Source organism: Taudactylus pleione, unplaced genomic scaffold (genome assembly GCF_031769625.1).
Source record: "Taudactylus pleione unplaced genomic scaffold, aTauple2 ptg000032l, whole genome shotgun sequence".
In the NCBI taxonomy this organism is placed as follows: Eukaryota; Metazoa; Chordata; class Amphibia; order Anura; family Myobatrachidae; genus Taudactylus; species Taudactylus pleione.
The window spans coordinates 10,692,412-10,719,231 of NW_028284434.1; the positions used below are offsets into that span (position 1 = coordinate 10,692,412).

A 26,820-nucleotide genomic window follows, 5' to 3' on the forward strand; every position below is an offset into this window, starting at 1 on the left:
TAGACGGAAAGACCTGGGGTTAAAACCCCTAGTCGTACACCAAGAAAAGTAGGTACGCCAACCCCGATGGTAGATATGTGCAGAAGAGGCTTCCTAGTCTGCAGCATGGTCCGAATGAACATCTTAGAAAATCCTTTTGCGCTTAGGACAGATGTCTCAAGAGCCACCCTTTTTAAAGCGAGGCGGGTAAGGTCCGGATGGAAACACGGACCTTGAGACAGAAGAACCGTCCGCAGAGGAAGATGCAGAGGTGCTTCTACAGAGAGGCCCAAAAGATATGCGGAAAACACATGTCGAGGCCAATCCGGTGTCACCAGGATCAACGTGCCACCCTCCAGCTTGAACTTGTGGGGAACCGAAGGAATCATTGAGATCGGAGGGAAAATGTAATCAGAGGGAAGTTCCAAGGAATCGCCAGGGCATCTACCAGGAGAGCTTCTGGATCCCTGGTGCGGGAGCAGTATCTCGGCAGCTGATGGTTGTGACACCATCATGTCTATGTCCAGTGGACCAGTAGCGTGGAAGACGTCTGGATGCAACACCCACTCGCCTGCATGTACATCCTAACTGCTTAGGAAGTCCGCTTCCAAATTCTGAACTCCAGGGATGAAGACTGCGGACAGTGCTGGAAGATGATGCTCCGCCCAACTGAGAAATCGACTGACTTCCTGCATGGCTCCTTGACTGAGAGTGCCGCCCTGGTGGTTTATGTAAACCTCCGCGGTTACATTGTCCGACTGTACCTTTACTAGACGTCCCTGAAGGAGGTGCTGTGCCTGACACAGAGCCCTATATGCGGCACACAGTTCCAGGATGTTGACGGAAAGCTGGCTCTCCTGACACGTCCAATGATCCTGAAAGGTTCGGTGACCGGTTACCGCCCACCACCTCCGAAGGCTCGCATCGGTAGTGAGTAGGACCCAACCCTGGATCCAAAAGGGGCGGCCCAGGTCCAGATTTGAGCGCTGGAGCCACCACAGTAGGAAAATATGTATCTCCTGGGGAAAAATGAAAGTCTGTGCCTTGAGGTTCGGGCAAGACTTGATCCATTGTTTTAGAATGACCCTTTGAAGAGGCCGGGAGTGGAACTGACCGTACTTCAATATGTCGAATGTTGAGACCAGTGACCCCAGAATCTGCATGCACGAGAGTGTATGGACACCCAACGCTGGCAGAGAAAGGTGTGTATTCTGGTTTGTAAGGACAAGATCTTGTCCAGAGGGAGGAAGACTCTCTGATCTCTGAAATCCAACAAGGCTCCCGGTACAGAGTTAGCAAGGATTTCCGCTAACTGATTATCCATCCGTGTGCCTGGGCCACAAGAAGTAAGTCGTCCAAGGTAAGATAAGATTGTGACGCCCCTGCAGAGAAGATGGGCTGCCATTACCGCCATGACCTTCGTGAACACACTAGGGGCCGTGGACAGAACAAAGGGTAACGCCTGAAACTGATAATGGCTGGTTTGTATTGCACAACTGAGGAAGTGTTGATAATTGGCACGTATAGGGATATGCAAATAGGCATCCTGGATATCCAACAATGCCATAAAGTCCCCCCGTTCCAAGGCTAGAATGAAGGACCACAGGGACTCCATGTGAAAATTGGAAAACCGTAGGAATTTGTTCAGGTGTTTTAAATTGAGGATGGGTCGAAAAAAGCCGCCCGGCTTCTGTACCAGAAACAGATTGGCTTAAAATATATCAAAACAATTGCTATGTAATAGGTGCGCAAAACCTGCAGCCTCTTGTATGGCACAAAAATAGGATCTCACTAAGGGGCCTATTCATCAACACTAAATTAACGGTTTTTAGGAATTTTTTCCTTAATTACCGTTTTTTAGTATTCATGAAGACACTTAACGCAGGAGATATCACTGATTGCTTGTGTAGCAGTGGTACAGTATATACTTACCTGCTGGTCTTTCTCCAGCTCCCTCCTCCGGCTCCGTCTGTGTGTTCACCCCTCTGTCTGCTGCTGCTGTCGGAAGCGTCTCCCCTCTGCTCCCCGTTGAACTTGTAAGTGCTTCTTTTATTAACTGTTTATTTACTATAAACAGTAAATTGAAGAAGAACTTATAAGTGTCACGGGGGAGCAGAGGGGAGACGCTTCCGACAGCAGCAGCATGTGGTGACGGCCCGGGGAGAACAGAGGTAAGTATTGCAGCCCCGGCTCTGTCCAGTTTACATCTCCCCGCCGGCCGCGTCCTTTTAAAGCCGCCCACAAGTGACAGCCCAGTCGGCGCCAGCGGCTGGGTCTCAGAACAGCCGGGAAGAACTGGCCGGCATGGAAGGGGGGGTGGTGGGTGTCCGGGGGACAGTTGGGATAGTTGATGCAGCGGACAGTGCGGCTGGGAGCCGGACACACTGCCGGGGGAACAGAGGGGAGACGCTTTCGCCACCTGCAGCATGCGGTGACGGGGTGAACAGAGGTAGGTATTGCAAACCCTCTGCCCAGCTCACATATCCCCGCCGCTGCATCCTTTTAAAGATGCCCACAAGTGACAGCTCAGTCAGTGCCAGCGGCTGGGTCTCAGAACAGCCAGGGAGAGTTGATGCAGCGGACAGCGGGGGTGGGAGCCGAACATGCTGACGGGGGACAGAGGTTAAGGGCCTGGGCGACACGGAGGACGGCAGTGAAATGTGCAGGCAGGTAGGGAAAAGTATCTATTTCACGAAAAGCTGTCATCGCAAAAATAACAACTTTTCGGAATAGATATTGATGGAGAGGAGGAATGATGAATTCCATCGATAATTAGGTAGAACTCCATGCGAGTTCTAAACCTAATTACCTCCTAAGAATTTTTAGTAATGAGGCCCCTAAATCCTTACTGATAAATGGAAATGGAAAATATTATGCCACAAGATGGCGCTGGATATACATACAGCCAATATGGTAATGTAAACTGGGAGATACTCAATCTTTATATGGTGATTCGGTATGAAAAGGATCCTTTCGGCCAATTGTTCTTTTTATGTAAGGATCCCAAAGATTCCAGTAGTTTCCGTTTTGTACATATAAAAAAAAACATAAAACAGCTCCTTAATGATGGTATAGTGATATGGAAAATTTCTTGCAATCATATAACACTATGTTGATGTGATGATATAATCGTCCAAGTATGGTTTTGGATATAAGCGTACCCGAACTCACAAATAAAAATGTGAGGTCAATCACATCAAGGTTTCTTTATCTTCTTTATCTTTTCACTTTATGCAGTCATATACAGCCCTTTTCACAACAATCTCAAATTGAGGAAGAATGTGTACGGTAATGCGTACCCTACTTACATATAGGTCGTATTTTAGATGCTCATCAATGTTTCTTTGTCTCTGTTTCAACTTTCCACTAGCTTATAAATATCTACCATTCGCCCGTTTCTGCAGGTCAAGTTTTCCAGAGTATCTCAGCATTGTAGCCAGCATCCTCAGTTCTAGGTCTGGGAGTGGCAACTGACGGTAAGAAAGCGATCGCTGCTAGTGTGGTCACTATCTTGTCCAACTCCGGACCACACAGAACGTCTCCCGTATAGGGAAGGGCTTCCAAGGCCTTCTTGGATTCCGTGTCGGCCTTCCAGGTGCGCAACCAGAGCGCTCTTCTGGCTGCTATTGCAGAAGCTGAAACCTTAGAACTCAAAATCCTTGAATCTATGGCCGCTTCCAAGAGATAAGAAGCTACCTCTCTAACATGCGCAACCAAGGACAACAGGTCACCTCTGTGCATGCCTGAGGTAAGCCCATTCTCCAAAGCGTCTCCCCAGTGGCCGACAGCTTTAGCCACCCAAGCCGATGCAAGGGCTGGAAGAGCTAAAGCACCCGCATTGACATAATTGGACTTCAAGAAATTTTCTAGTTCCTATCCATAGGATCTTTAAGAGATGCAATATTAGGAATAGGAAGGAGGGATGACCTAATGAGACGAGTAATATGGGCATCCACAGGGGGAGAAGATTCCAACTTAGCCCTATTCACTGCTGGGAGAGGGTAAAAGGTAGCAATGTGCTTGGAAATTTGAAAGCGCCTACTAGGGTGAGGTCACGCCTCCTCTCGGAGGTCTTCTAGCTGAGCTGAAGACAGAAATTCCGTAACTGTTTTCTTCTTTCTCTTAAATACAGGTGCCTTGGATCTGGGAGGTTGCTCTGAGTCCTCCACTAGGAGAATGGACTTTACTGCTCTGATAACAGCCATTACATCTATTGGAGACATAGGCCCTCATTCAGAGCCGCACGCAAGCGGGCGCACGTACGTTAGGCGTACGTACAAAAATATTTAAATTCAATGGCTCGCTCGTATTTTCGTTCGCATCTAAAATTCCTCCCTAAACTCTGACGACCCCTCCTCTAACTAACGAGCGTACGAAATAGCGAGCGTACATCCCCGAAATGGCTTGAAAGGAACGCACGCACAAGTATAAACAGGAAGTGGCCTTGTCAGATGTCGATTACCTGCTCCTTTATTCTGCCTACCTCCATCAATCGTATCATGCCAATCAATGTATCAATTAGCTTAATTGTTTGTTTTTTTTCAACACAATGCAAGAAACTTTACTCTTGTCTGTGTTTGTGTTTACCCGCAGAATACGTACGGATGAAACATTCGCTTTTATTGTTTAAAAAACATGTGAACCACAATTAAACAATTGTACTATTGCTGTGTATCCCCGCATATTTCCCTGGGTTCATTTCTTTATGTAAATTTGCTTACGCATGTCACTGCATCAAGCCTATCCTAACTCTCCAGAGATTTCTGGCCCTGTCGAACACATGACTCATACACTAACCAATAAAATTGCTCCTGTTAATTTCCAAAATACATTAGCCAATCAGAAAATTTTTACACACTTTATCAAAAATGATTTTTAAGAAAAACACCATTGCCATCATGAGAGCCTCCGCATTCACCAGGCGTGAGCTGCTGGTGCTTACGGAGGTCATGGATCGCCGGATCACCAGCCAGCCAGAACCCATGACCAACCGGCAGAAGCGCTCCGCGTATGCGGAGGTACGGTCCCGCCTGCGGTCCTTCGGATCACGCCGCAACATCGGGCAGCTGGAGCGCAGGTGGTCCGACCTGCAACGGCGAACGCCCCGCTTGCTGGCATGCTTTCGCATGCAGATCCTGGCAAGTAAGTGTTATGTATTGTGGTTTTAATGTTTGTGTTTGTGGGGCAAACTGCGTGTGCATGTTTTCCTGTCTGTTCTATTTATTATTTGTACTCATATCTGCGTGTGCATGTTTTCCTGTCTGTTCTATTTATTATTTGTACTCATATCTGCGTGTGCATGTTTTCCTGTCTGTTCTATTTATTATTTGTACTCATATCTGCGTGTGCATGTTTTCCTGTCTGTTCTATTTATTATTTGTACTCATATCTGCGTGTGCATGTTTTCCTGTCTGTTCTATTTATTATTTGTACTCATATCTGCGTGTGCATGTTTTCCTGTCTGTTCTATTTATTATTTGTACTCATATCTGCGTGTGCATGTTTTCCTGTCTGTTCTATTTATTATTTGTACTCATATCTGCGTGTGCATGTTTTCCTGTCTGTTCTATTTATTATTTGTACTCATATCTGCGTCTGCATGTTTTCCTGTCTGTTCTATTTATTATTTGTACTCATATCTGCGTGTGCATGTTTTCCTGTCTGTTCTATTTATTATTTGTACTCATATCTGCGTGTGCATGTTTTCCTGTCTGTTCTATTTATTATTTGTACTCATATCTGCGTCTGCATGTTTTCCTGTCTGTTCTATTTATTATTTGTACTCATATCTGCGTGTGCATGTTTTCCTGTCTGTTCTATTTATTATTTGTACTCATATCTGCGTGTGCATGTTTTCCTGTCTGTTCTATTTATTATTTGTACTAATATCTGCGTGTGCATGTTTTCCTGTCTGTTCTATTTATTATTTGTACTCATATCTGCGTCTGCATGTTTTCCTGTCTGTTCTATTTATTATTTGTACTCATATCTGCGTCTGCATGTTTTCCCTCTTTTTATGAATTTTTAATTCTACTGCTATTTTTTTTGGTTTTATTTCTTTTTTCTTTTTTTTTTTTTGTTTGTTTGCCCGGATTTGTCCATAAACTAAACGCAATGTATTTGACATATTTTAGGGGGACAGCCAAGACTCCGCCGTCAACGTCGGCGTTCCCGCCCACTCTCCCCAACCCCCAGCCAACACTCCACCCCAAATCTTTCGCCTATTCCCCACTCCTCCCCATCCTTCCCAGACCCTCTCCCGGAAATGTCGGGCCTCCTTCCCCTCCGTCCCACTTCCCCCTCTCCTCCACCCACCCCTCTTCCAATTACCCCCTCCCCGGAGTCCACCATAACTCCGCCCCATTCTTTGGGGAATGACGGATCCTCCGAGGAGGATCATGGAGGTTTTGCCGGAGCTCCCGATTTGTTTACCGGTATGTTTTTAATTTTTTTTTTTTAAACCACAAACTGTTTGTATGTAATCATGTGTCGTGCCTTTCTTCGTGTTTTTGTGGCTTGACTTTTGGTGATTGTGAAGGTTTGCCTTTACCTCTTCCTGGTGATTTAAGCATACACATATCATACCTGTGGGAATTTGTACCTAGGCCTTGTATTTTGGCCAGCCCACCCTTTTTATTTATGTTTTTGGGTTTAGGAGTGATTTGTTTTTTTTTTAATGTTTTTCTGTGGAGTCCCTATTGTTGTATTAACCCACACACTTTTCTCACCCACAGAGGAACAGAGGCGTCGGCAAGAGGTGGCGGATGTTGTGGGGCAGATGCGCCACCATGTAATCGGCCTTCTGGTGGCCCTCGACCGGCTGTCTGGCCTCCTTCGGCATTAGTTTTTTTTTTTTTGTTGTATTTGCCAAATAAATTTTTAAAGACAAATATACGTTGTGGCTCATTTTTAAAAACCAAAAGCAAGATAGTTTAGCCTGACATAAGTTCCTGCAAGGATTTCCCTTTTTTAAAAGTTAGATTGTGTTTTGTCTTTGTATGTCAAACAGACACCAGAAACACATAACAGTCACAATGTAATTTCCCTTTTTGGGTGTAGTGTCAATTTCAGATTTCTACATTTTCCAGGTTCCTACTTGGTGCGCAAGCTGCTTAGGCCAATCTTACAAATCCCAAGGTTGGGCCAGGCTTCCTTTTGGTGTGGATTGGAAAGCTGAAAACATATTTCAGTTTTGCTCAACTGGCGTCAGTACTGGTTTACCCCTTAGTCAAATGTAACTTGTGTTAACCTGGTTACACTTGCTCTTAACGTCCCAAAAAAGGAAGACCATTTCACTCTTCAAACATTTATTCACCACATAACAGAGAAAACAAAGTGGTCACTCCCAAAAAAAATACACAGTGATAAATTCAAATACAACACATACCAAGAAAAAAAAAAAAAAAAACACAAAATCAAGAACTGGTTGACGAAGGACCATGACAACATGATTCCACAAACATGGCGTTGCGATATGGGTTCCAGAATATATGCCCAAAAGGACCAGATCCAGGTTTGGTAAGGGTAGCAGGAAGTAGTGAGCGTTGGAGTGCCAAAGATTATGGGAACAAACAGAAGATGGTGAGAAAATTTAAAAAAAATTAGATGTTTGCCAAAAAAAACAAACACATTAGGTATAAACACTGGAGTTTTGAACAAACTTACCTAAAAAATCGGGCCACCACATCATCGCGTATGGCCCCCCCACATACTGACCTTCGACCAACCTCGGGGGGGCCATCCTCAGGTAAGGCATCCTCTGGCTGCATTGGGACACCACTCCTTATGGCAATGTTGTGAAATATCCCACACAGGACCACAATTTTAGACACCATATCCGGCACATACATGAGCTCGCCACCAGAGCGGTGGAGGCATCTGAATCGGCCTTTTAAAAGGCCGATACAGCGCTCCACCACTTGCCTGGTGGCTGTAAGTGCGGAATTATACGCACTTTGTGGCCCTGGTGTGGGAGCCAAATAAGGAGTGAGCAGCCAGGACATGCAAGGGTATCCACTGTCTCCTGTGAACAAAAATAGACCACATCAGGAACACTGTGTATCAAGCTTAACATTGTTATGTACTAAAGGTCTCCACTTACCCAGAAGCCACGCATCACCAGCTTGTAGGTTGGTTAATTTCTGCCATATCCCTGATTGCCGGATGACGAAGGAGTCATGTGCACTTCCTGGTAATTTAGCATTCAGGGACAGGATCTGGAGGGAGGCATCACATACCACCATTACATTCAGGGAGTGATAGTGTTTCCTGTTTCTAAATATTGCCTCCAGCCGTGCTGGAGGCTGAAGTGGTATGTGAGTACCATCCACAACCCCTATGATGTGTGGGAAGCCAGCTATTTGGTAAAAATTGGCCTTGGCCACACTAAGGGCACCCATATCCAAAGGCATTTTAATAAAATGATGGAGGTGCTTGAAAAGTGCCTCCATCACTGCCCTCAGGATCCGGGAAAAGGAGGATTGGGAGATGCCCGCCACTATTCCCACCGTTGTTTGAAACGATCCTGAGGCACAGAAATGTAACACCGCCATAAATTGCGTCAGTGGTGGTATTGCTGTTGGACTGTCAATTTGCCGCTCAAGATCACTTTCTATTAATGAGAGAGTGTCTATGATGATTTTGGGAGGTAGACGGTAGCGTCTTAAAACCTCATCATCGGGCATTCCAAAAAGGGTGACACGTGTTCGAAATATCTGGGGCCTTGCATGCCTACGATGCCTACGCCTGGGACGAGTTTGAGGTTGGTCGTCTTCCGGGAGCAGGGCCAGAACAATTCGCCCCAGATCTACCTGAAATTCAAAGTTTACAATGTAAGACTTTTGACCCACCCCAAAAGTAAGAAAAAACAACTTAGCTTTCTGATACCATCCATAGCTGCTTACATGCCGGGGTATTGTCATGATACGTATAAACTGTAAAAAAGGCAACAATGAGACTTCAAAAATTTAGAGGGTGTTTTTTTGGTTTAAAAATTGTTGCAAGCCAACACAGAAAATAGCGGAAAAACACATTTGGCCATCGATGAAAACTACATTGCACACCGTACGTCAAATAGGTTCAAATGGACCCAAAAAATGGAAAAGGGAAAAGCAAAACTGGATTATATGATGAATAAGCCGTCAAAAATGCGGTAAATTATTCGCAAATGCAAGTCACTACACCAACAGTCAAAAATGCGGTAAATTATTCGCAAATGCAAGTCACTACACCAACAGTCAAAAATGCGGTAAATTATTCGCAAATGCAAGTCACTACACCAACAGTCAAAAATGCGGTAAATTATTCGCAAATGCAAGTCACTACACCAACAGTCAAAAATGCGGTAAATTATTCGCAAATGCAAGTCACTACACCAACTGTCAAAAATGCAGTCATTCTTTCGCAAATGCAAGGCGCTACACCAACAGTAAAAAATGCCGTAATTCATTCGCAAATGCAAGACAAAAAATGGACTTACCCAACTCGAATATATAAGATGTCCTCAAAAAACTTCTTTGGGTCCGAAAACAAAAAAAAACTTAAAAAGATGAAATGAGTGTTAAACAAATTAACTAACCACAAAACAGAAGAATACACCAATTGGCCACAAATTTGAATGCACAAAACTTACCAAATCAGGAAAGGATGTTGAAAAAATGAAAAAAATGCGAACGGAAAAACCAAAGAAATGTAGCAAAAACAAACAAAAAAACAACTCTCCAAAATCCTCCAAACGCAACCAACCAACCAAATCCAAACCACTTAACCGACAACACTCCAACAACCCCACCTCGAATCCACACACACCAAGCCATAAATAGTGTTTATTTTCCCGCACAAATTAAGGATGAATCATAGGGACGCACAATCAATGATGCGGCCGCAAACTAACGACGCATGTATAAATACGTCACGAAATCACATAGAATTTCTGGATGATTTCATGCTGGAAGCAGAGACATGGCTTCAAACCAGGGAAACAATGGTCAAAATTGCGGCGGTAAGGCCTTCATGCATTTTGTGTCAATGACTATTTTAAAACATAATATTGTGCAAGTTGTGAAGTGGCTAAATCTGCATATTTACCCAAATAGGTGAGGAGGATGACATGGAAGAGACTGCTGGCCCCAGTCAACCCGCCAAAGCTGCAAAAAAAAAAAGGCAGCCACATTTCACAAGCAAGGAGATGGAGGTTTTGATCCAGAAGTGCGTTGACATCCTGCCCCAGGCAGCCAGGAATATGAGCCAAAGCCAGAAGTGGAGAATGTGGGAGGAGGTCGCCGTTGCTGTCAATAGGGTGGGTGATTATGTCCGTCTAGCCCGGGATGTCAAACGGCGGTAAGTAAACACTTTCCCATCCTATAAACAAACCCCATTGTAAAAAAAAGGATAATGGTTCCAAATTCATTCCACAGATGGGCAGACTTCAAATATCGTCTAAAACAAAAACATGCCGACAGGGCTAGGCATGCAAGGGGGACAGGTGGGGGTCCCACCCCTGTGTCATTGGAGTTGACAGACTTAGAAGAGATGGCACAGGGGTGTGTGCAGGCTGTGGAGGTGTGTGGCGTGTCCAACATGGATACGGACATGCCAGACTTTGCGGCTCCTCATGTTGGCCAAGGTAAGTCTTGTGATGTCACCAACTCAGAAATGCTATTGTGCCAATATGTAGATTCTAATGTGAGTCTTTTCTCCAATTTCCTAACAGAGACAGAGGCGGATGAGTCTGCTCCAGAGGGGAGCCTTGGCCGCAGAATTTCTGCTGACTCTGCAGGGGAGGAACCAGTACATCCGGCTGAGGACCCTGCAGAAGCCAGTCCAGGGCGTGCCCCCTCGCAGGCAGTGGGCCTCCTCACAGAACTCAATTTTAAATCGGATTGCCATACGGAGATTCTGCAGAGGATGGACGCCAGTCTGATACGGGTGGCTGAGGCCCTGGAGCAAAATGCTGCGGCCAACGTGACCATTGCTCAGGCCCTGGCGGAAAATACCAGGGCCAACATCCGCATCGCCGATGCCCTGGAGCAGCTCGTTCGCCAGCACATGGTGGAGCCGACCTCCCTTCCTGCCGGAACATCCAGATCCTCTACCTCTGGCACAACATCAGGCAATCCTCCAAATGTGCCTAGCCCTGTGCCTAGTCCAGAGGCCACAACATCTGCCTCTGGACAGGCCAGCCCGATGGCATCCCGGACCCGGTCTGGCGCCCACCCTCACCCAGCCAAACGGGCGAGAAAACGGTGACAGCAATGGCGACTTTTCCCACTTTCCTTCTGTGCTTGGCTCATATTCCTTTCTGGTCAAAACTTCCCTCTCCTTTCTTGTGAAATGTTTTTAAATTTTGTATTTACGCTTATGTTAGTAGTTATGTTTTTTTTTTTTTTTGATCAAATATCTTGGCCACAAAAAAAGGCAATACAATATTATGCCAATTTGTTTGTGTGTAAACAATAAATTAAAAACAAAACACTGACATTGTATTGTGACATTATTGTACAAATGGGTTACATTTAATCCTGGCCTTAAACGCAAAAACTGACCCTCTTTTTTTAAAAAAAAGGCCTCTTTAAGGAACGTTTAAAAAAACACATAGCGATGCAAATTCCACAGTAAACAAAAAAAAAGGGGAGCTAATTAAAAGATGATGACATTATTGTTACAATAGGCCATAACCACCAAATTGTGGTCAAAATAAAAGCCCAAAAATGTACGCTAATTGATTATGTAATCATGACATTAGCAGCTCTGATTTCCACCTGCGTACGCTTTTGTGCTATCCCAATAAACTGCTTTCCAAACACATACCAAGCCGGATTTCAATCCAACACTAATTACTTTACTGACCAGCCACGATTAATCGCTGCACCATCGTGGAGTCCCGGGACGGAGGAGAAGGCCATCGCCAATGTGGTCGAGTAATCCTGACCCTAAGCTGTGCGAGCATTTTGAAGGGAAAGCGGATGTTTCAGTGACGTATGAGACGGTCCGAACACATTTGACGTTCGCATCTGCTAATGTATGTACGCCCCAAAAACGCCTCGCCACGCCTGCGTTTTTTCATCTCCACCCCCGTCAACATCCAAAAACGCCCTGTTCTGTCAATCACATTTGACATGTCACTTCCTGTACGCTATTTTAGGAACGAGAGAAAAAAAGCTCGCAATCTGCCGTACGCACATGCGCGGTGTAACACCGGCGCATGCGCGGTTAGTCAACATCGGAACGCAACGAGCGTACTGTTGTTAACGTGCGGCTCTGAATGAGGGCCATAGCCTCCTCTGGGACAGAAGAAGTCTCAATGTCAGAGGTAACGGAAGCTCTGGCTTCGCCATCTGAAGACACTTCTGAGTCCGTACCTTCCTGGACACCCAGGCCGGTTCTGGACTGGATTCAATTGGCGAAGTCTCCTGTTGCAGGGCTGTAAAGCAACTGACTCAAAGGCCATCGTGCTCCAGAGCCTGAGGAGAAATGACAGTAACACACTTCTTACATGTGCACAATACTGTAGCGCCTACTTCCTTGGTAGTTTTATTTCTGTACATCCTGAGAGTCGCAGAATTCTCCAAACACCAAAATAAAAAATTGAGGATATGTTTTTAAGCAAAAAGGGTCTTTTAAATAGTGTCAGTATATATTAGAATAAATATACTGGGAGTAGTACTCACCCCTGCAAGGGATGTTCCCCTGGTGACTAGTAACCACAGCAGGTCCAGAGACACAGATAAAAATACAACTACTTACATACACACAGACCACTCAATGCAGAAATGTGGCCTAAGGATGAGGGAAAATGGCTGCTCAGCATTCAGGAGGAGGAGGAGAGAGGGGAGGAACTTGCCTGGGGCTTGCTGGCCGCAGAGGGAAAGTGCACCCCAGGATTGGGGGAGTAGCTAACAGGAAGCGCCCGCCTCCCCAGTCTGGCTGAATCCCAGGGAACATTGTAGCTGCAGCTACTAAGCATTCCCTACTACATGACACAACCCTGGTGGTCTAGTGGAAAATGCAGGTGACTGGGAGCCCCCACTGCCAGTACCACCAGGGGTCTCCTACTCCGGCGGTAGAAGTCGAACACATTCAGGGAGCTGCCTTACCTGTTCCCCGCTGAGCCCCGGCTGTGGTTTGCAGGTCCGGATGTTCTGGAGTACGCAGCTGATGTCACTGAACCAGTCGCCAGTGCTGCGGTCACCGGCGCTGGGGCGATGGAGCGGCAGTGGGGGCTTCCTATAGGACCACCTAAAGCAGCCCCCCTATAAACTGGAGCCCAGCTCCTGCTGGCACCAAACTCAAGCTGAGGTCCAGTGGTTGGGAGCGGGTTATAGAGGAGAGGAGCGTGGGTTTGTGGGTAATTTAATTAAATATTTGGTGCCCAGACTCTCCTCTCCAGGCTATACCCAGTGTCATCCTGGTGCCCCCTAGTAGAGGAAGACGCTCGGCACAAGCCAAGCAGCACGGGACTTGGCGGCTCACTCACGCCAGGCATCACGTGCAGCATGAAGTTTTAAGGCTAGGTGTACTTGCTTTTTTTTATCACAACAGAGAAGCCACCATGAAGCGGGGGGTGATATTTTTCTATGCACAACCTGCTGTCAGGAACACCAATTAAAGAACACACAGCCGAGTTCTTTTGAGCAAAAATGTCAAATAACTGAGAAAAATAGCATTTGCCAATATAATACGAAAAAAGGTATTATGAAGGAATATTTCTATGTATGTTTTTTTAAATAAGCCAACGTCTATTCGAGTTTAGAAATCCTTGAAGCCCTGACTAGACACTGGCCTGAGAAGATGCACATTACATCACTGAGTCTTACTTTGCGTTCCTTAGTCACAGCCCAAACCACGTTTACACCAGCTGCCACGTGCATGATTCCATCTCCGTGTGTTGGAGCTTCCACAATGGTCCAGGAACTGCCTGTCATGAGAAACACTTCATATATGAGCAGTCTCACTACTTTACTATATGGCGATAAACACTCTATAATTAATTTCACAAGGAAGAAAGATCCTGTCACCTCAGTACAAGCCCCCATTTCCAATGTTCCTGCTTGATAGCCTAAACATTTGCAATGCTTACATTTATCAGCATGAAAAACAAATGCTATATAGAAGGAACCACTGGACCCAAACTGAAGGGTATTACACTGAGTATTGGAAACGACTGCACTTACTATCATATAAGGTGCAGATGTATCAAGTCATGTTGCCTCATCAGACAACTATTGTGCGCCACCACCCTAGATTTAACTAGAATCACTCATTGTACCTCACCCCACATAATGTTGTTTTCCTACATTTCTTAATTTGCTTCCACAGGTTTTATGCTACTATTTCCCATTCTACATCCTTGTCAATTACATCCACCACAGTGGGGGAGATGTACTAAGGCTTGAAGAGAGATAAAGTGGAGAGATATAAAGTACCAACCAATCAGCTCCTAACTTTTACTTTACAGGCTGATTGCAAAATCACAGTTAGGAGATGATTGGCTGGTACTTTATCTCTCTCCATGGCTTAGTACATCTACCCCAGTATCAGATACTTTGCCACACAGACAGATATGATGAATTTAAGAAGGCAGTTTACACTTAAATGGGCTAAATCTGCCTGTAGATTCCCATTGTGTTCGTCCCCTACATTATTCTTCATTTTTGTATGCAACAGACCATGGTAATGCAGAGACCACGATAGCATTGCACAGTGTGACCAAGATGAGAACTACTTGATTCTACTGGTTAATGTCCTAGGCCAGAGGTACACCTACCACAGTACTCCAACAATGTGACTCCACACCCCATAAATTGTCCATGTAGTTTTAATAATGTTTCGTTGTACTTTAATATCTTACAGTTTGCAGTGCACTGACTCAGGGTGCTCAGTTCAACAAAGGAAAGCTGAGGGATGCATTTGGGTAGTAGCTCTAATCAGTAGGTAACAGGATTTTAGAAGATAATAAGCTCCTTGTGTAGCATTTGGGACCTGGGCGAAGTGGGTGATGGTACACAGGTCCAGTGAATTGTGATCGACAGATGATTTCACACACATGTAGGACAATGAAACTGTGAGCCAACTACCAACCACCCAGATAATATTGGGTCAGCGTTAGAATAAGGACCTAAGAAGAGGTAGGATTCTGTATTGTGATACTTACCTTTAGTGTTATTCCTGCTGATACCTTCCCGTACTATGGCCTGTCCTTCCCAGAGAGCAGCCCACAAGAGGTCATAAGGCCCACAGCTGATCTGTATGACCTCGCTGGGGGTTTCAATTTCCAACCAGGATGACCCCTCCGGATTGTCATGACAAACATTCTCTCTATACCAAACCTAAAAGGAAAATAACTATTACTGGGCAGAATATTATATGCAAATTATGTCCCTCGCTAATGATTACTGTTCTATTATTATTATTATTACCAGTTATTTATATAGCGCTCACATATTCCGCAGCGATTTACAGAGAATATTTGTCCATTCACATCAATCCCTGCCCCAGTGGAGCTTACAATCTATGTTCCCTATCACATGCACACACACATACACACTAGGGTTAATTTTTGTTGGGAGCCAATTAACCTACCAGTATATTTTTGTGGTGTGGGAGGAAACCGGAGTACCCGGAGGAAACCCACGCAAGCACAGGGAGAATATACAAACTCCACACAGTTAGGGCCGTGGTGGGAATTGAACCCACGACCTCAGTGCTGTGAGGAAGTAATGCTACCATTACACCGTCTGTGCTGCAGAATAGTTCAGGAACCGATCCACTAAACAACAGGGTTACTGGGCATACATTGTTTTTATACCAGACATTATCAGTCAGTAAAGTGTCTGCAGGAGAGTCAATTTCCTGGCTTGGTTCACCCTCCATGATAAAATGTGTAATGTGTGGTTTTAGCTCATACCTTCCCTTGCAAAGAAACAGTCCAGACTGACAGGCGCCCTACGGGTTCGTCTGTGACTTCCCATCCTCCAACTGAGATGTCATTAAAAGGGTCCGGTAACTGATTGTTGTTAATGTGAGATAGGATCTAAGACACATGAAAACATCAGTCAAACACTGCATCTTACCAGCCTTTGGATGCTTTTTAAATGGTTTATTTTTTAGTTAAAATGCATAAGACAATAGCAACATAAGCTTTTAGATGACAATAAGAGAACATTGTGGAATCAGATATACATCCGGAGTATATATTAGAAGTAATGCAAAAAACAGTATCATTAACAACCTTAGACGATCGTATATAGCATAGTAATATATTACAGATAACTGGTTAAAATTAGCTGCAGTAAAAAAGGTAAAAGAAAAAAAGAAAATGAAAAAAAAGTAGAGGGGAAGAAAAGGGAGAAAGAGCCAACTAATCCTATCACATGCTTTCTCTGTGTCCAGAGAAAGCAAAAGAGCAGTAGTATTCAGAGAGTACGGTATATAGAATGCATAAGGCTAATGATGCGTCTTGTGTTGTCCCGTGCCTGTCTGCAGGGCCAGACTGGCCATCTGGCAGTTCTGGCACCTGCCAAGAAGGGCCGATGACCAAATGGGCCTGTCCGGCCGTCGAGAAGCCCAGCTGAGCAGATAATATGCCTCTCGTCTCAGAGCTTTGAGTCTGCTCAGCGACAGGGGCACAGTCACGAAGTGGTTTGCAGTCACTCCCATTGTGTTTATAAAACAATCAGAGTGGATAGTCCTGGCCGTCAGTCAGCTCCATGCAGCTTCACTGTTGGCCAAGTTTCATCTTTCGAACTGCCCATTGTGGGTGGAGTTAGTGAGCACCAGTTCTCCGGCAAAGGGAACGGTAAAATGGAGCACCCTGCAAGCAGGAGCCCTCTCGCCAGGGCAGTAGCAGTAAACCCCTCTACGGCCCGATATCCCCATGACTGGATCAGATGGGGCCCCTGTGAACAGTCCTACCTCCTCTCAGATCCCCGCAAATCGCGGTAATATGTCGCGGGGTCTGGGGCCTAATGGTGCAAGGTGCCCGCCTCCATCAGCAACCTGCTGCATCAGAAAGTAAGTGTGTGAAACTATGTATACGGTGCCAGGGTGTATGTGTGTGCTACTGTGTGTATGATGTATGCACGTGTTAGTGCAATAAACATATAGAATATATAATGTTAGGGTATATATATATATATATATATATATATATATATATATATGATATTCATCACATTCTCCTGTATTATTTGATGTTCATCTGAGTGCCGCCGATGTGGATTATTTATTGTTAAGCCATCAGCTGCTGGCTTTGACTGGAAGGCACCTGCAAGTTTCTATCAATAAGGGAGTGCCACCCTCGGGGACTTATATATATAAAAATATATATATACATATATACACACACTATCACACACACACAGCATATACACTGTATATATATATATATATATATATATATACACACACACACAGCATATACACCGTATATATATATATATATATATATATATACATATATATATATATATATATACAGCGGTATATATATATATATATATATATATATATTTTCCCAAAACTGCCAACACTCAGCACTGTCCAATGCATAAGGCCCTGGTGCTTGCGTGAAATACTTTCCATACCTTCCAAAGATGGAGTGCTGTGTCTTCTTTGGATGGCATATATATATATATATATATATATATATATATATATACACACACACAGTAATATATATATATATATATATATATATATATATGCACACACACATTTACATATATGTGTATATATTTATACATACACACATATTACATGTATATATATATATATATATATATACATATATACACATACATATATATGCTCCTGTTCCCACCTTAACAGCTATATATAAAGATAGATAGATAATAGATAAACTATACATATATATATATATATATATATATAATGTGTATATATTCATACATTCACACATATTACATTGTATATATATATGTGCTCCTGTTCCCACCTTAACACCAATATATATATAGATAGATGGATAGATAGATAATAGATAATCTATATATACACATATACTCAGGGGCCAGATATTGCACTGACCTGTGTGATCATGACATGCTTGGCTGTTTCCCTTCTGTACTTAGGAGCCTCAGCCTGCCGTTCACAGCTTTGGAGTAGGACTAAAATGGTTATTTGGGGCGGAGCTTCATATTACTTGGGGACGGAAGTGGGCGGAGCTTTGGGCCAACTGACCAGACCAGAGAGGGTGATATTTATCAATGAGCTGTTAGGTGGTAACGGGCGGCCAGGAGGTGAGTGAACTGGGCTGTTGGTGGTGGTGACAGGAAAAACATTATTTTTCCTGTCTGCACAGCAGTGTATCCTGTGGGCCTATTTTCAATTGGAGGCCTGGAGCTGTAGCTCCACCCGCCCCATTGTTAATCCGGCCCTGGTTAAAAGGCACAATGATCCCTGTGCACTTTCTGAAAAGTAATCAGTTTTATGACACGCCTCTCAGATGTAGCAGTACATGCCCACTTTACCGTGCTCTTATAGGTGCTACTTTCGCAATCTCCCTGAAATGCATTTCCAAAAGTAGGCAAGTATGCTTAAGAGGTGCCAAAATTTTAATACGGATGTATATGCACATTTTATAGTATGTAGATGTAGTATGAAAATGCGTATTTAACTCAGCACAATAGCTGTACATCAAACACTACATGAGCCTCACTCTGTATGTTTCCACAGATGCATAGTATGGGCCTGAATGTACCACAGACACACACAGTGCACAGATAATACATATCACTGCTGTGTATAATGATTACATTTCTGCTCATCCCAATTAGGTGTTTTTATTTACTGACATGTAATCATCACATTGTATTTACTATACACCCCCAATGCCCTGCCTGAGATACATGGCAGTGCCCCCCTGCCATGGCACCTAGTGATGTCATAGTGGCAGCTGATGATGTCACTATTGGAGGTGTGATGGGTATAATAAGGCAGCTGGATGCTTCCTGTGTTATATCTGATATTGCTGGACTAGTGACAGTACAGATATTTTTTTCTTCTCATTTCTGAGTGGATAAAATGATATTACGATGAAGAAGGCGGAAAAAAACCACCCTAAAGACCATCAAATGACTGTAAGTATCTCTTATAGAGCCATGGACTCACTGTATTACTGATGGGTAATGGTAATAGGTCACTATCATATAATTTCATATAAGTTCAGGGTAGAGTTAGATACATTCGTTTTAAAAACTTCCATTTTCTCTGTATTTATATTATTTACTATTGAATATTAATGTGTTTTGCTTAGTAGCTTTCCAGACTTTCTAATATGTATGTTAATGTTCTGATTTCATATTATTTAAAATAAAATAAAAATAAAATTGTGAAATGCTGTTATACCAAGGGAAGTGCATCTAGATCACTGTTTGGTTTGCTTTATATTAGTGTTTTTGCCACTATAGGGAGATTACCTTGGCATTAAAAATCCTGCATTGTTCTTATGTCTGTTTCATTATTTCACAGGTCGCTCTGCGCATCCGTCCAATTAATAGGACAGAGGCTAAGAGCAGCGCCCGATGCATTGTACACCAGCTCGGGCCGCAGGTAAGAAAATGCTAATAACATTATTTTAAGTTTAAACAACTGAATTAGTTTAACATTAAACACATTTAATTATACAATGATTTTCCTACCAATACATTAATCTTACATTTATTTGTTTTTTAAATTTTACTTTATATAGCACATTTATTTATATATATATATATCTTATATCTGTGTTTAAGAACATGATAAAAAAGAAAATGTTTTGCTTTGACTATCAGAGGTGGAACGCTATCCACAGTCCCCATATACCCATAAGCAAATCAGAGTAATAACCAGCTGCACAGATAGCGCAAGGTGCAAGGAACCTCTCTGTGCACAAGAAATGGGGAAATCATGGACCATTGCTGAACTATGCAAATACTGGACCTGCTGCAAAACACCATTGCAAGGCTCCTAAGATGCTCCTCCCTCTTAGTAACCAGCTGAATGTTTGTTAGACAGGGGTGTGACCAACAGACCAGTAGGAAGTGGTGAGCTTTTTGCTTGTAGCTTCCTATTGGTCTGTGTGGTCACACCCCCCTAGGCTGCACCAGCTATTGCTATATCCCCTGAAGATAGTGTGAGGAGAAGATGTGTCTATGTTTATACTGCAGAGAGGCCGGACAACATGTTCCATCTCACCCTATCTGCCCAATCCAGGGCTCTCGGTTCAGTAGGGAAAAAAGATGTCATGCACATATTTTATGGACAGTAACATATGGCAATTCCCTCCAATAAGGAGGTTACGCTGAGAATTGTAGTTCCACAATAGGTAGCAAACTACTTGAGATACAATCCAATAATGTTATTATTATAATATGTGTGAGTTTGCTTTTATCCATTTATATAAACTGGACTTACTGTAAGATATTCTGCTCTAGCCGCAGAGGTGCTTGTAGGACCTGGTGACATCTACTGAACATGTGTCTTCTCTTTCCTTACAGACAGTACTACTGCAGGACCCTGACGAGGATCCTGATGATGTCCTGCGTTGCTGCAGGACCAGGGAGAGGACGTTCACCTTTAATGAGGTGTTTGATCAGGCAGCTACCCAGGTGATTGTAATCCTGATATATTTACAATGAATAATAAAAGTTAATGGTATATATAATACAGTACTCAGGGACATCTTATGAGAGGAGGGTTCCTGTGTGCTGTGTCTGAACGGGTCCCTCCCAAACCATTGTACACGAGGTGTAGTCTCTGGTACTGTGCCAGAGCCTATTGTGCAGGCATACTGTATATCTCTGGGAAACTGCATGGTAAGTACATACAATGGGTGTATGGAGTATGGTGTGGGTCCCCCTGGATTCAGGTACCCATGTGCACCACACACCCTACACCCATTATACATATGTCAGCGCTGCTCATGCTGCATCTTGTAATGGAGTAAAATAGCCCATGAGAACAATTTATCATCATATGTGACTGTAGCATCAGCCAGTAATGCTTGTACATCTGTCATTTCTTCTTATTCACTATAGGGCATATTTTTATATTATTTTCATGATTGCTTACGTAGCATCAATAAATGTGTCTAATTTCAGGAGCATGTCTATCACTCCACAATGAAGAACCTAGTGGACGATATCATCTCGGGGTACAGTGCTGCTATATTTGCGTACGGCCCTACAGGTAATATTAATGTTATTAATACATAAGTCTAATTGTTTATATTGTATGTGTAAAAGTAATGATCTGGTGAAATGAGTGGTGGTAAAACATGTGACCATCTGTACTGTTAGTAATTGTGAGCTAGTAGTTTCCTTACGGGCTGTGCATTTATCCATGTGGTTCCAGAAAGTGAGGCGTTAGTTGCACGGCACAAACCGGGTCTGAGCACTGAGGCTCTGATTCAGAGCCGGACGCTCTGACAGAGCGCTCGCTCTGATTCTGGGCGTGTTTTTTTTTTTTTTTATCGAGCGGCCTCCTGGCTGCTCACATTGCTGTGGGTTGCCACCCACAGCTAATGCGAGCGGCCAGGATGATGGTCGCGATGGTCAAGACCATCGCGACCATCGGGCTTGCGACGAGACCCTTGTGGTAGGATCTCGTTGCCGCAAGCCCCAGAGAGCTTTCGCCTCAAACAGAGCCCCCAAACGGTAAGCGTTCTCATGGGAACGCCTCCGTCTGGGCAGCCACCCCCCCGGCCCACCCACCAAAGGGGGCGTGCTGTCACTCAACATCGACAGCAAGCCCCCTTTGGTGCGAGACCTGGAGCGACAGAGTGCCCGTCTCTATCCGGGTCTTGCACATGCGCATGACGGAGGCGGCTCCGTCGTGCGCATGCGCTCTGGGCCACCATCGACCCGGTTGCGAGCGCTCAGAGCTTGCGACCGGGTCTGAATCAGGCCCAGAATCCTCAGTAAAGTGATGACAGATACAGTATAATAGAATAACATTTAATTGATAACATCCAATAAGGGCACAAGTCATAGTTCTTAAGTATAACTTCTATTTGGGGCATGGTAATAGCATGAGAATGATGTGGTAGGTAGAAGGTAAATCTCATTTACCAAAATATTGTTACAGATTTGGTCTATAGTCTAACGATATAGTACACTATAGTTGTACTGGTAAAATTGTATTGGATCACATAACTATGTCACAATGTTGTTTTGTGTTTAATGAAAAAGCCCCCAAATGTGCATATATTAGATTTTTATATAGCATCTTGAATTATGTTTCCAGTTACATTGTCAGCTTGTGATAGGCTGTGGTTACCACTGCTCCTAACTCTCACTGACCAGGGAATAGGTGCACCCATCACCAAATATGGAGGCAGAACAAATATAGAATACTGCACAGTCTATCCATTCACTAACAAGCGGAGCCATCCCTGAGAGAGTGAACTGATGAGCAGCATCCTGATATTTGCTTAGTCACATGATGTCCGTCACTGTTCATTACTGACACGACACATTGTATAATTACATGTCTGCCATTCTTTCTTGTAACGTCAGTGAGTGTATGCCTTATACCTTTATATTTATCACAGGCACCGGGAAGACCTTTACTATGATGGGCAATGGTCACGAGCCTGGAGTGATATTTCGCGCTCTGAAAGATCTTTATAAGACCATCGAGGTGCAGAGAGGGCAGAATCAATTCTCTATTTCAGTGTCCTATGCTGAGGTAAATATGTGAGGAATATGTGCTTGGTTTATATTCTATGTGTCTTATTTAGTTTAGGAACTCTGGGGGTTTGCATAAAATATGCATTTACATACTGTGCATGCATAGGCAGTGGCGAGCATACATAGGCGAAGTAAACTGCAGCACAATTAGACATGACGCAAAGGCAGATTTTGGGTTATGTGTCTATTGCCGTTGCTGGAGGGCCGGATGCAAATACACAGAGTGATGATAACTGTTAGCAGCGCTATCTTCTGATTGGCTGATTGTGTATCTACCCCATCAGCTGATAGTAGTAGATTCATTAGAATCTCGGCTATGTTATATGGAGTCACGGCAATATATTCAAATTAGTTAATTGATACCACTAGGACTACTGCAGGACACAATCATCTCATTTGAGTGTTGAATGAGGTAACAACGGGATGTAGTTATGAGACCGGCGGCCTCTCAATCCTGACAAAGAAATCCCGGCAAGGGATTTAACATAGGTGTCGAAATACCGACACCTATGTTAATCCCGATGCCGGAACCCCGAGAGGATGCCGGACCGATCGTCGTCAGCTGGGGTAAGTATACACTTAGCTGGGGATGGGGGGGGGGTTAGGTTTATGGACCCACGGGGAGACTTAGGGTTAGGCACCCTCCCAGGGAAGGTTAGGGTTAGGCTAGGGAAAGGGGGGGTTAGGTTTAGGCAATAGGGGGGAGGTTAGGGTTAGGGTGCGGGGAGGGGGGGTTAGGTTTAGGCACTAACGGGAGGTTAGGGTAAGGCACTCAGGGGGAGGTCAGGGTGCGGGGAGGGGGGGTTAGGTTTAGGCACTAACAGCGGGGAGGTTAGGGTAAGGCACTCAGGGGGGAGGCTATGGTTAGGCACCCCTAAGGGAGGGTTGGAGTCAGGCGGTCATACATTCAACAGATGTTTGTATTATTATTAGCCTTTATTTATATGCAGCCACAATGGTTCTGCAGTGCCTAACAAAGTACATTAACAACTGAGCGAGACAAGAAATCAGTGACTTGCAGTACAAGACAATGTTGGACAAATACATTATATATAAATATTGCTGCAACAGCGGTCATAACCCTGAAATAAGTAGCATGGTTGCAGAAGTCAAGGGTTAGGTGCTGTAAATAATAGTAAGGGAAGGAAAAGCACATTGGGAAGAGGGCCCTGCTCATGGAAGCTTACATTCTAAATGGTAGGGGCAGATAGACAGGGGTGACACAGACGGGATAGACAGTGAGCATGGGACAGAGTGTTAGGATGACAGATAGAAGGCTTTGATGAAGATGTGCATCTTGAGAGCCTGTTTGAAGTTTTGTAGAGAGGTGAAGAGTCTGACAGGGAGAGGTAGAGAATTCCAGAGGTAGGGAGCAACATGTGCAAAATCTTGGAGACAGTCATGGGAAGAAGCAATCAGTTAACAGGAGAAGCAGCATTCATTAGTGGAGCAAAGAGGGCAGAAGGGAGTGTGAAGGGAAATGAGGTCAGAGATGTAACTGGGAGAGGATTGGGTGATGGCTGTGTAAGTGAGTGTGAGGAGCTTGAATTGGGTTCTGAAAGGGAAGGGCTTGTAGGAGAGGGGAGGCAGATGTAGTATATTTGGAGAGGAAGATGAGCTGGGCAGCAGCATTGAGGACAGATTGCAGAGGAGAGTCAGGGAGGCCAGACAGGAGGAGGTTAATAATATACTAATAACACTATCAATCCACATCTCTACACCATCTCTGTGTTATAGTGCGCTATACACACACCTGACATACACCTGCAGCAAATGCTGTATTTCAGCTGGATGCACCTTGAGATGATTCTGGCACAACAAATGCATGAAATAAGCTTTTTATGTGTCCTCTTTATGTACATTCTGCACACATATATATGCGTCCAACTGTAAATGATCCCCCTACATGTGTAATTGGGCATAACAAGCAATCACCAGGCCCGTAACAAAGTTTGAGGGGGCAACTGAGACCCTCTACTCTGCTTTTTTGAAAATTCATGGGGACTGGTGCAGAACTGAAAGCTATATGCCCTATATGTACATTCCCTAAAAATACTTTCTTCATGAAATACAGCATCTGGAGAACCACAAGTAACCCAAGCCCTTTCCACAGAGTAAATATGGATTACACACTTGTGCTTGTATTGCAGAGAGTGATTATTCATTCATTACATTTTCAGGTCTACAATGAAACCGTTCGGGATCTGCTAAGACCGTCCTTTGGATGTTTGCACCTTAGAGAGGATCCCTACGGCAACACCAGGATAGAAGGGATTGCAGAGTTCTTCCCCAGCAGTCCTGAAGAGGTGACTATCATTAGTCTGTGCTACCCTTATGCAGCGTCCATGCTTCACCACTAGTCATCCCTGTCTATATTATTATCATCTTTTATTTAAGGCACCACAAGGGCTCTGCAGCACTGAACAAGGGTGATACAAATGACAATAGGTTATATAAGTAACTAATATAAACCGGTTGCTGTCTGTAAAGAACCTATTAATGTGTGAATGAATAAGCAGAGCCCATGACTATGTGGTCGCTGGTGTAGTGACCATGCTGTAGCTATAACACACGGGCAAGTGCAACTTTATGAGTTGTTTTGTGTAACCACAAGAGAGTTGGTTTATCTATATTACTTTCTTTTTCAGGCCATCGCATTGCTGACTAAAGGGAATAAGCGCCGCTCTAAGGCAGCCACAGCTGCCAATAACAACTCATCCCGCTCCCATGCTGTTGTACAAGTCACCGTAAAGCAGACGAGCAAGGATGGAGTGTGCACGGGCCGGCTGTACATGGTAGACCTGGCGGGATCAGAGCGAGCATGCCAGGTATCACTTGTATCATACATATCATTATAATTTCTTTGTATTTCCCTGCAATGCCAAAGAGGTAAATATCGTAACAGTTTGCTATCCTTCTGCAGTGTTCATGCTTCACCACTAGTTGTCAGGGGGAGTCTGCACTTTGGTGTCACCCCTCGGCGGGTGACACCTGGGTGCGGCCCGTACACCCCTTGTGATGCCACTGAGTACTCCCTAAGCATGGTCTCTCTCTCCTTAGAGCAGTGATTCCCAATCTGTTACTGGCCACCACCCCCCTTGGTTACATACATTAATGTCAGTTACCCCCTCCCACTGAGATATTAATAATGGAATTTTTTTTAATAGCTTGGGTTAAATTACATGCAGTAAGAAAAGCATATCAGCCAATATCACCAGCTAAAACTAAGGTGAATGGGATTCACTGTCTTAGGACACAAATGAAGTAAATTGTGTAATTAGTTTTATCATACAAAAGTTTGTGTTTGTACCACATCCACACTGTGACTGAAGCCAGATGTGTCTTCATTATCTTTTCTATTTCTATATCAGACTAAGAACACTGGCCAAACCATGAAAGAAACTGGCTATATAAACCGCTCCCTTCTGGCCCTAAGGAACTGCATCATGGCGCTACGCAAGAGACCAGGCAGCCATATCAATTATCGGGACAGCAAATTGACCTGGCTGCTAAAGGTATGTTATTACTATGAGTTTTCCTACATACATAGGACCATACAACTGTACCTGATGTCAGGGACAGTAATAAGAGAGAAGGGCCCCGTGTGCAGTCTCCATGCAGGCCTATGCACTAATTATACTCTGGCACTGCGCTTTCTCTACTGGGCATGTGCAGGACTTTGGAAATATGGCACCCATGTAATTTTCTCGGTGACTACATTGGTGAATACAGCATTAGCAGAGTGTTAAGTATAGGTTATGGGTGCAGGGTGTGCGGTGTGAGACCACTGGACACGTGTACCGTATACCCTGCACCCATTACAGATACATCCCGGGGCGTATTTATAATTGGTACAAGGTGTGCGGTTCAGGAGGGGTCTGCACCGCACACCCTGCACCCATACTTTTTTTTTATACTTACCACTCCCACTGAGTAGCGCTACACAAAACGCCTTGAAAATAGCCGCCGCTGCCTTTTTCCTGGTGTTTTTTGCATGTGCAGTAGGAAGTCACCAGGAAATTGGCTTTCGCGCCTTTTCCCGATGACTTACGCATGCACAGTAGACTCCGGGCACACTCTAGTGCCCGCAGCCTCCTGCTGCTGACAGTTCGCTGACGGCAGCCGGGGAGAGAGGAGGGAGCCCGTGCTCACT

The 26,820-nt window shown here is 44.3% G+C and overlaps 1 protein-coding gene across 2 annotated transcripts in view; it reads right to left on the minus strand.

Moving 5' to 3' along the window:
• TECPR1 (tectonin beta-propeller repeat containing 1) overlaps positions 1–26,820 on the minus strand; it is a 150,103-nt gene that overhangs the window by 61,746 nt on the left and 61,537 nt on the right. For both annotated transcript variants that reach the window (XM_088451967.1, XM_088451966.1), the window contains exons 5-7: positions 15,884–16,009; positions 15,131–15,305; positions 13,794–13,894 (exon numbers count right to left, since the gene is read on the minus strand). In XM_088451967.1, the coding sequence (XP_088308093.1) occupies positions 13,794–13,894; positions 15,131–15,305; positions 15,884–16,009 (402 nt within the window). The remainder of the gene's footprint in view (positions 1–13,793; positions 13,895–15,130; positions 15,306–15,883; positions 16,010–26,820) is intronic.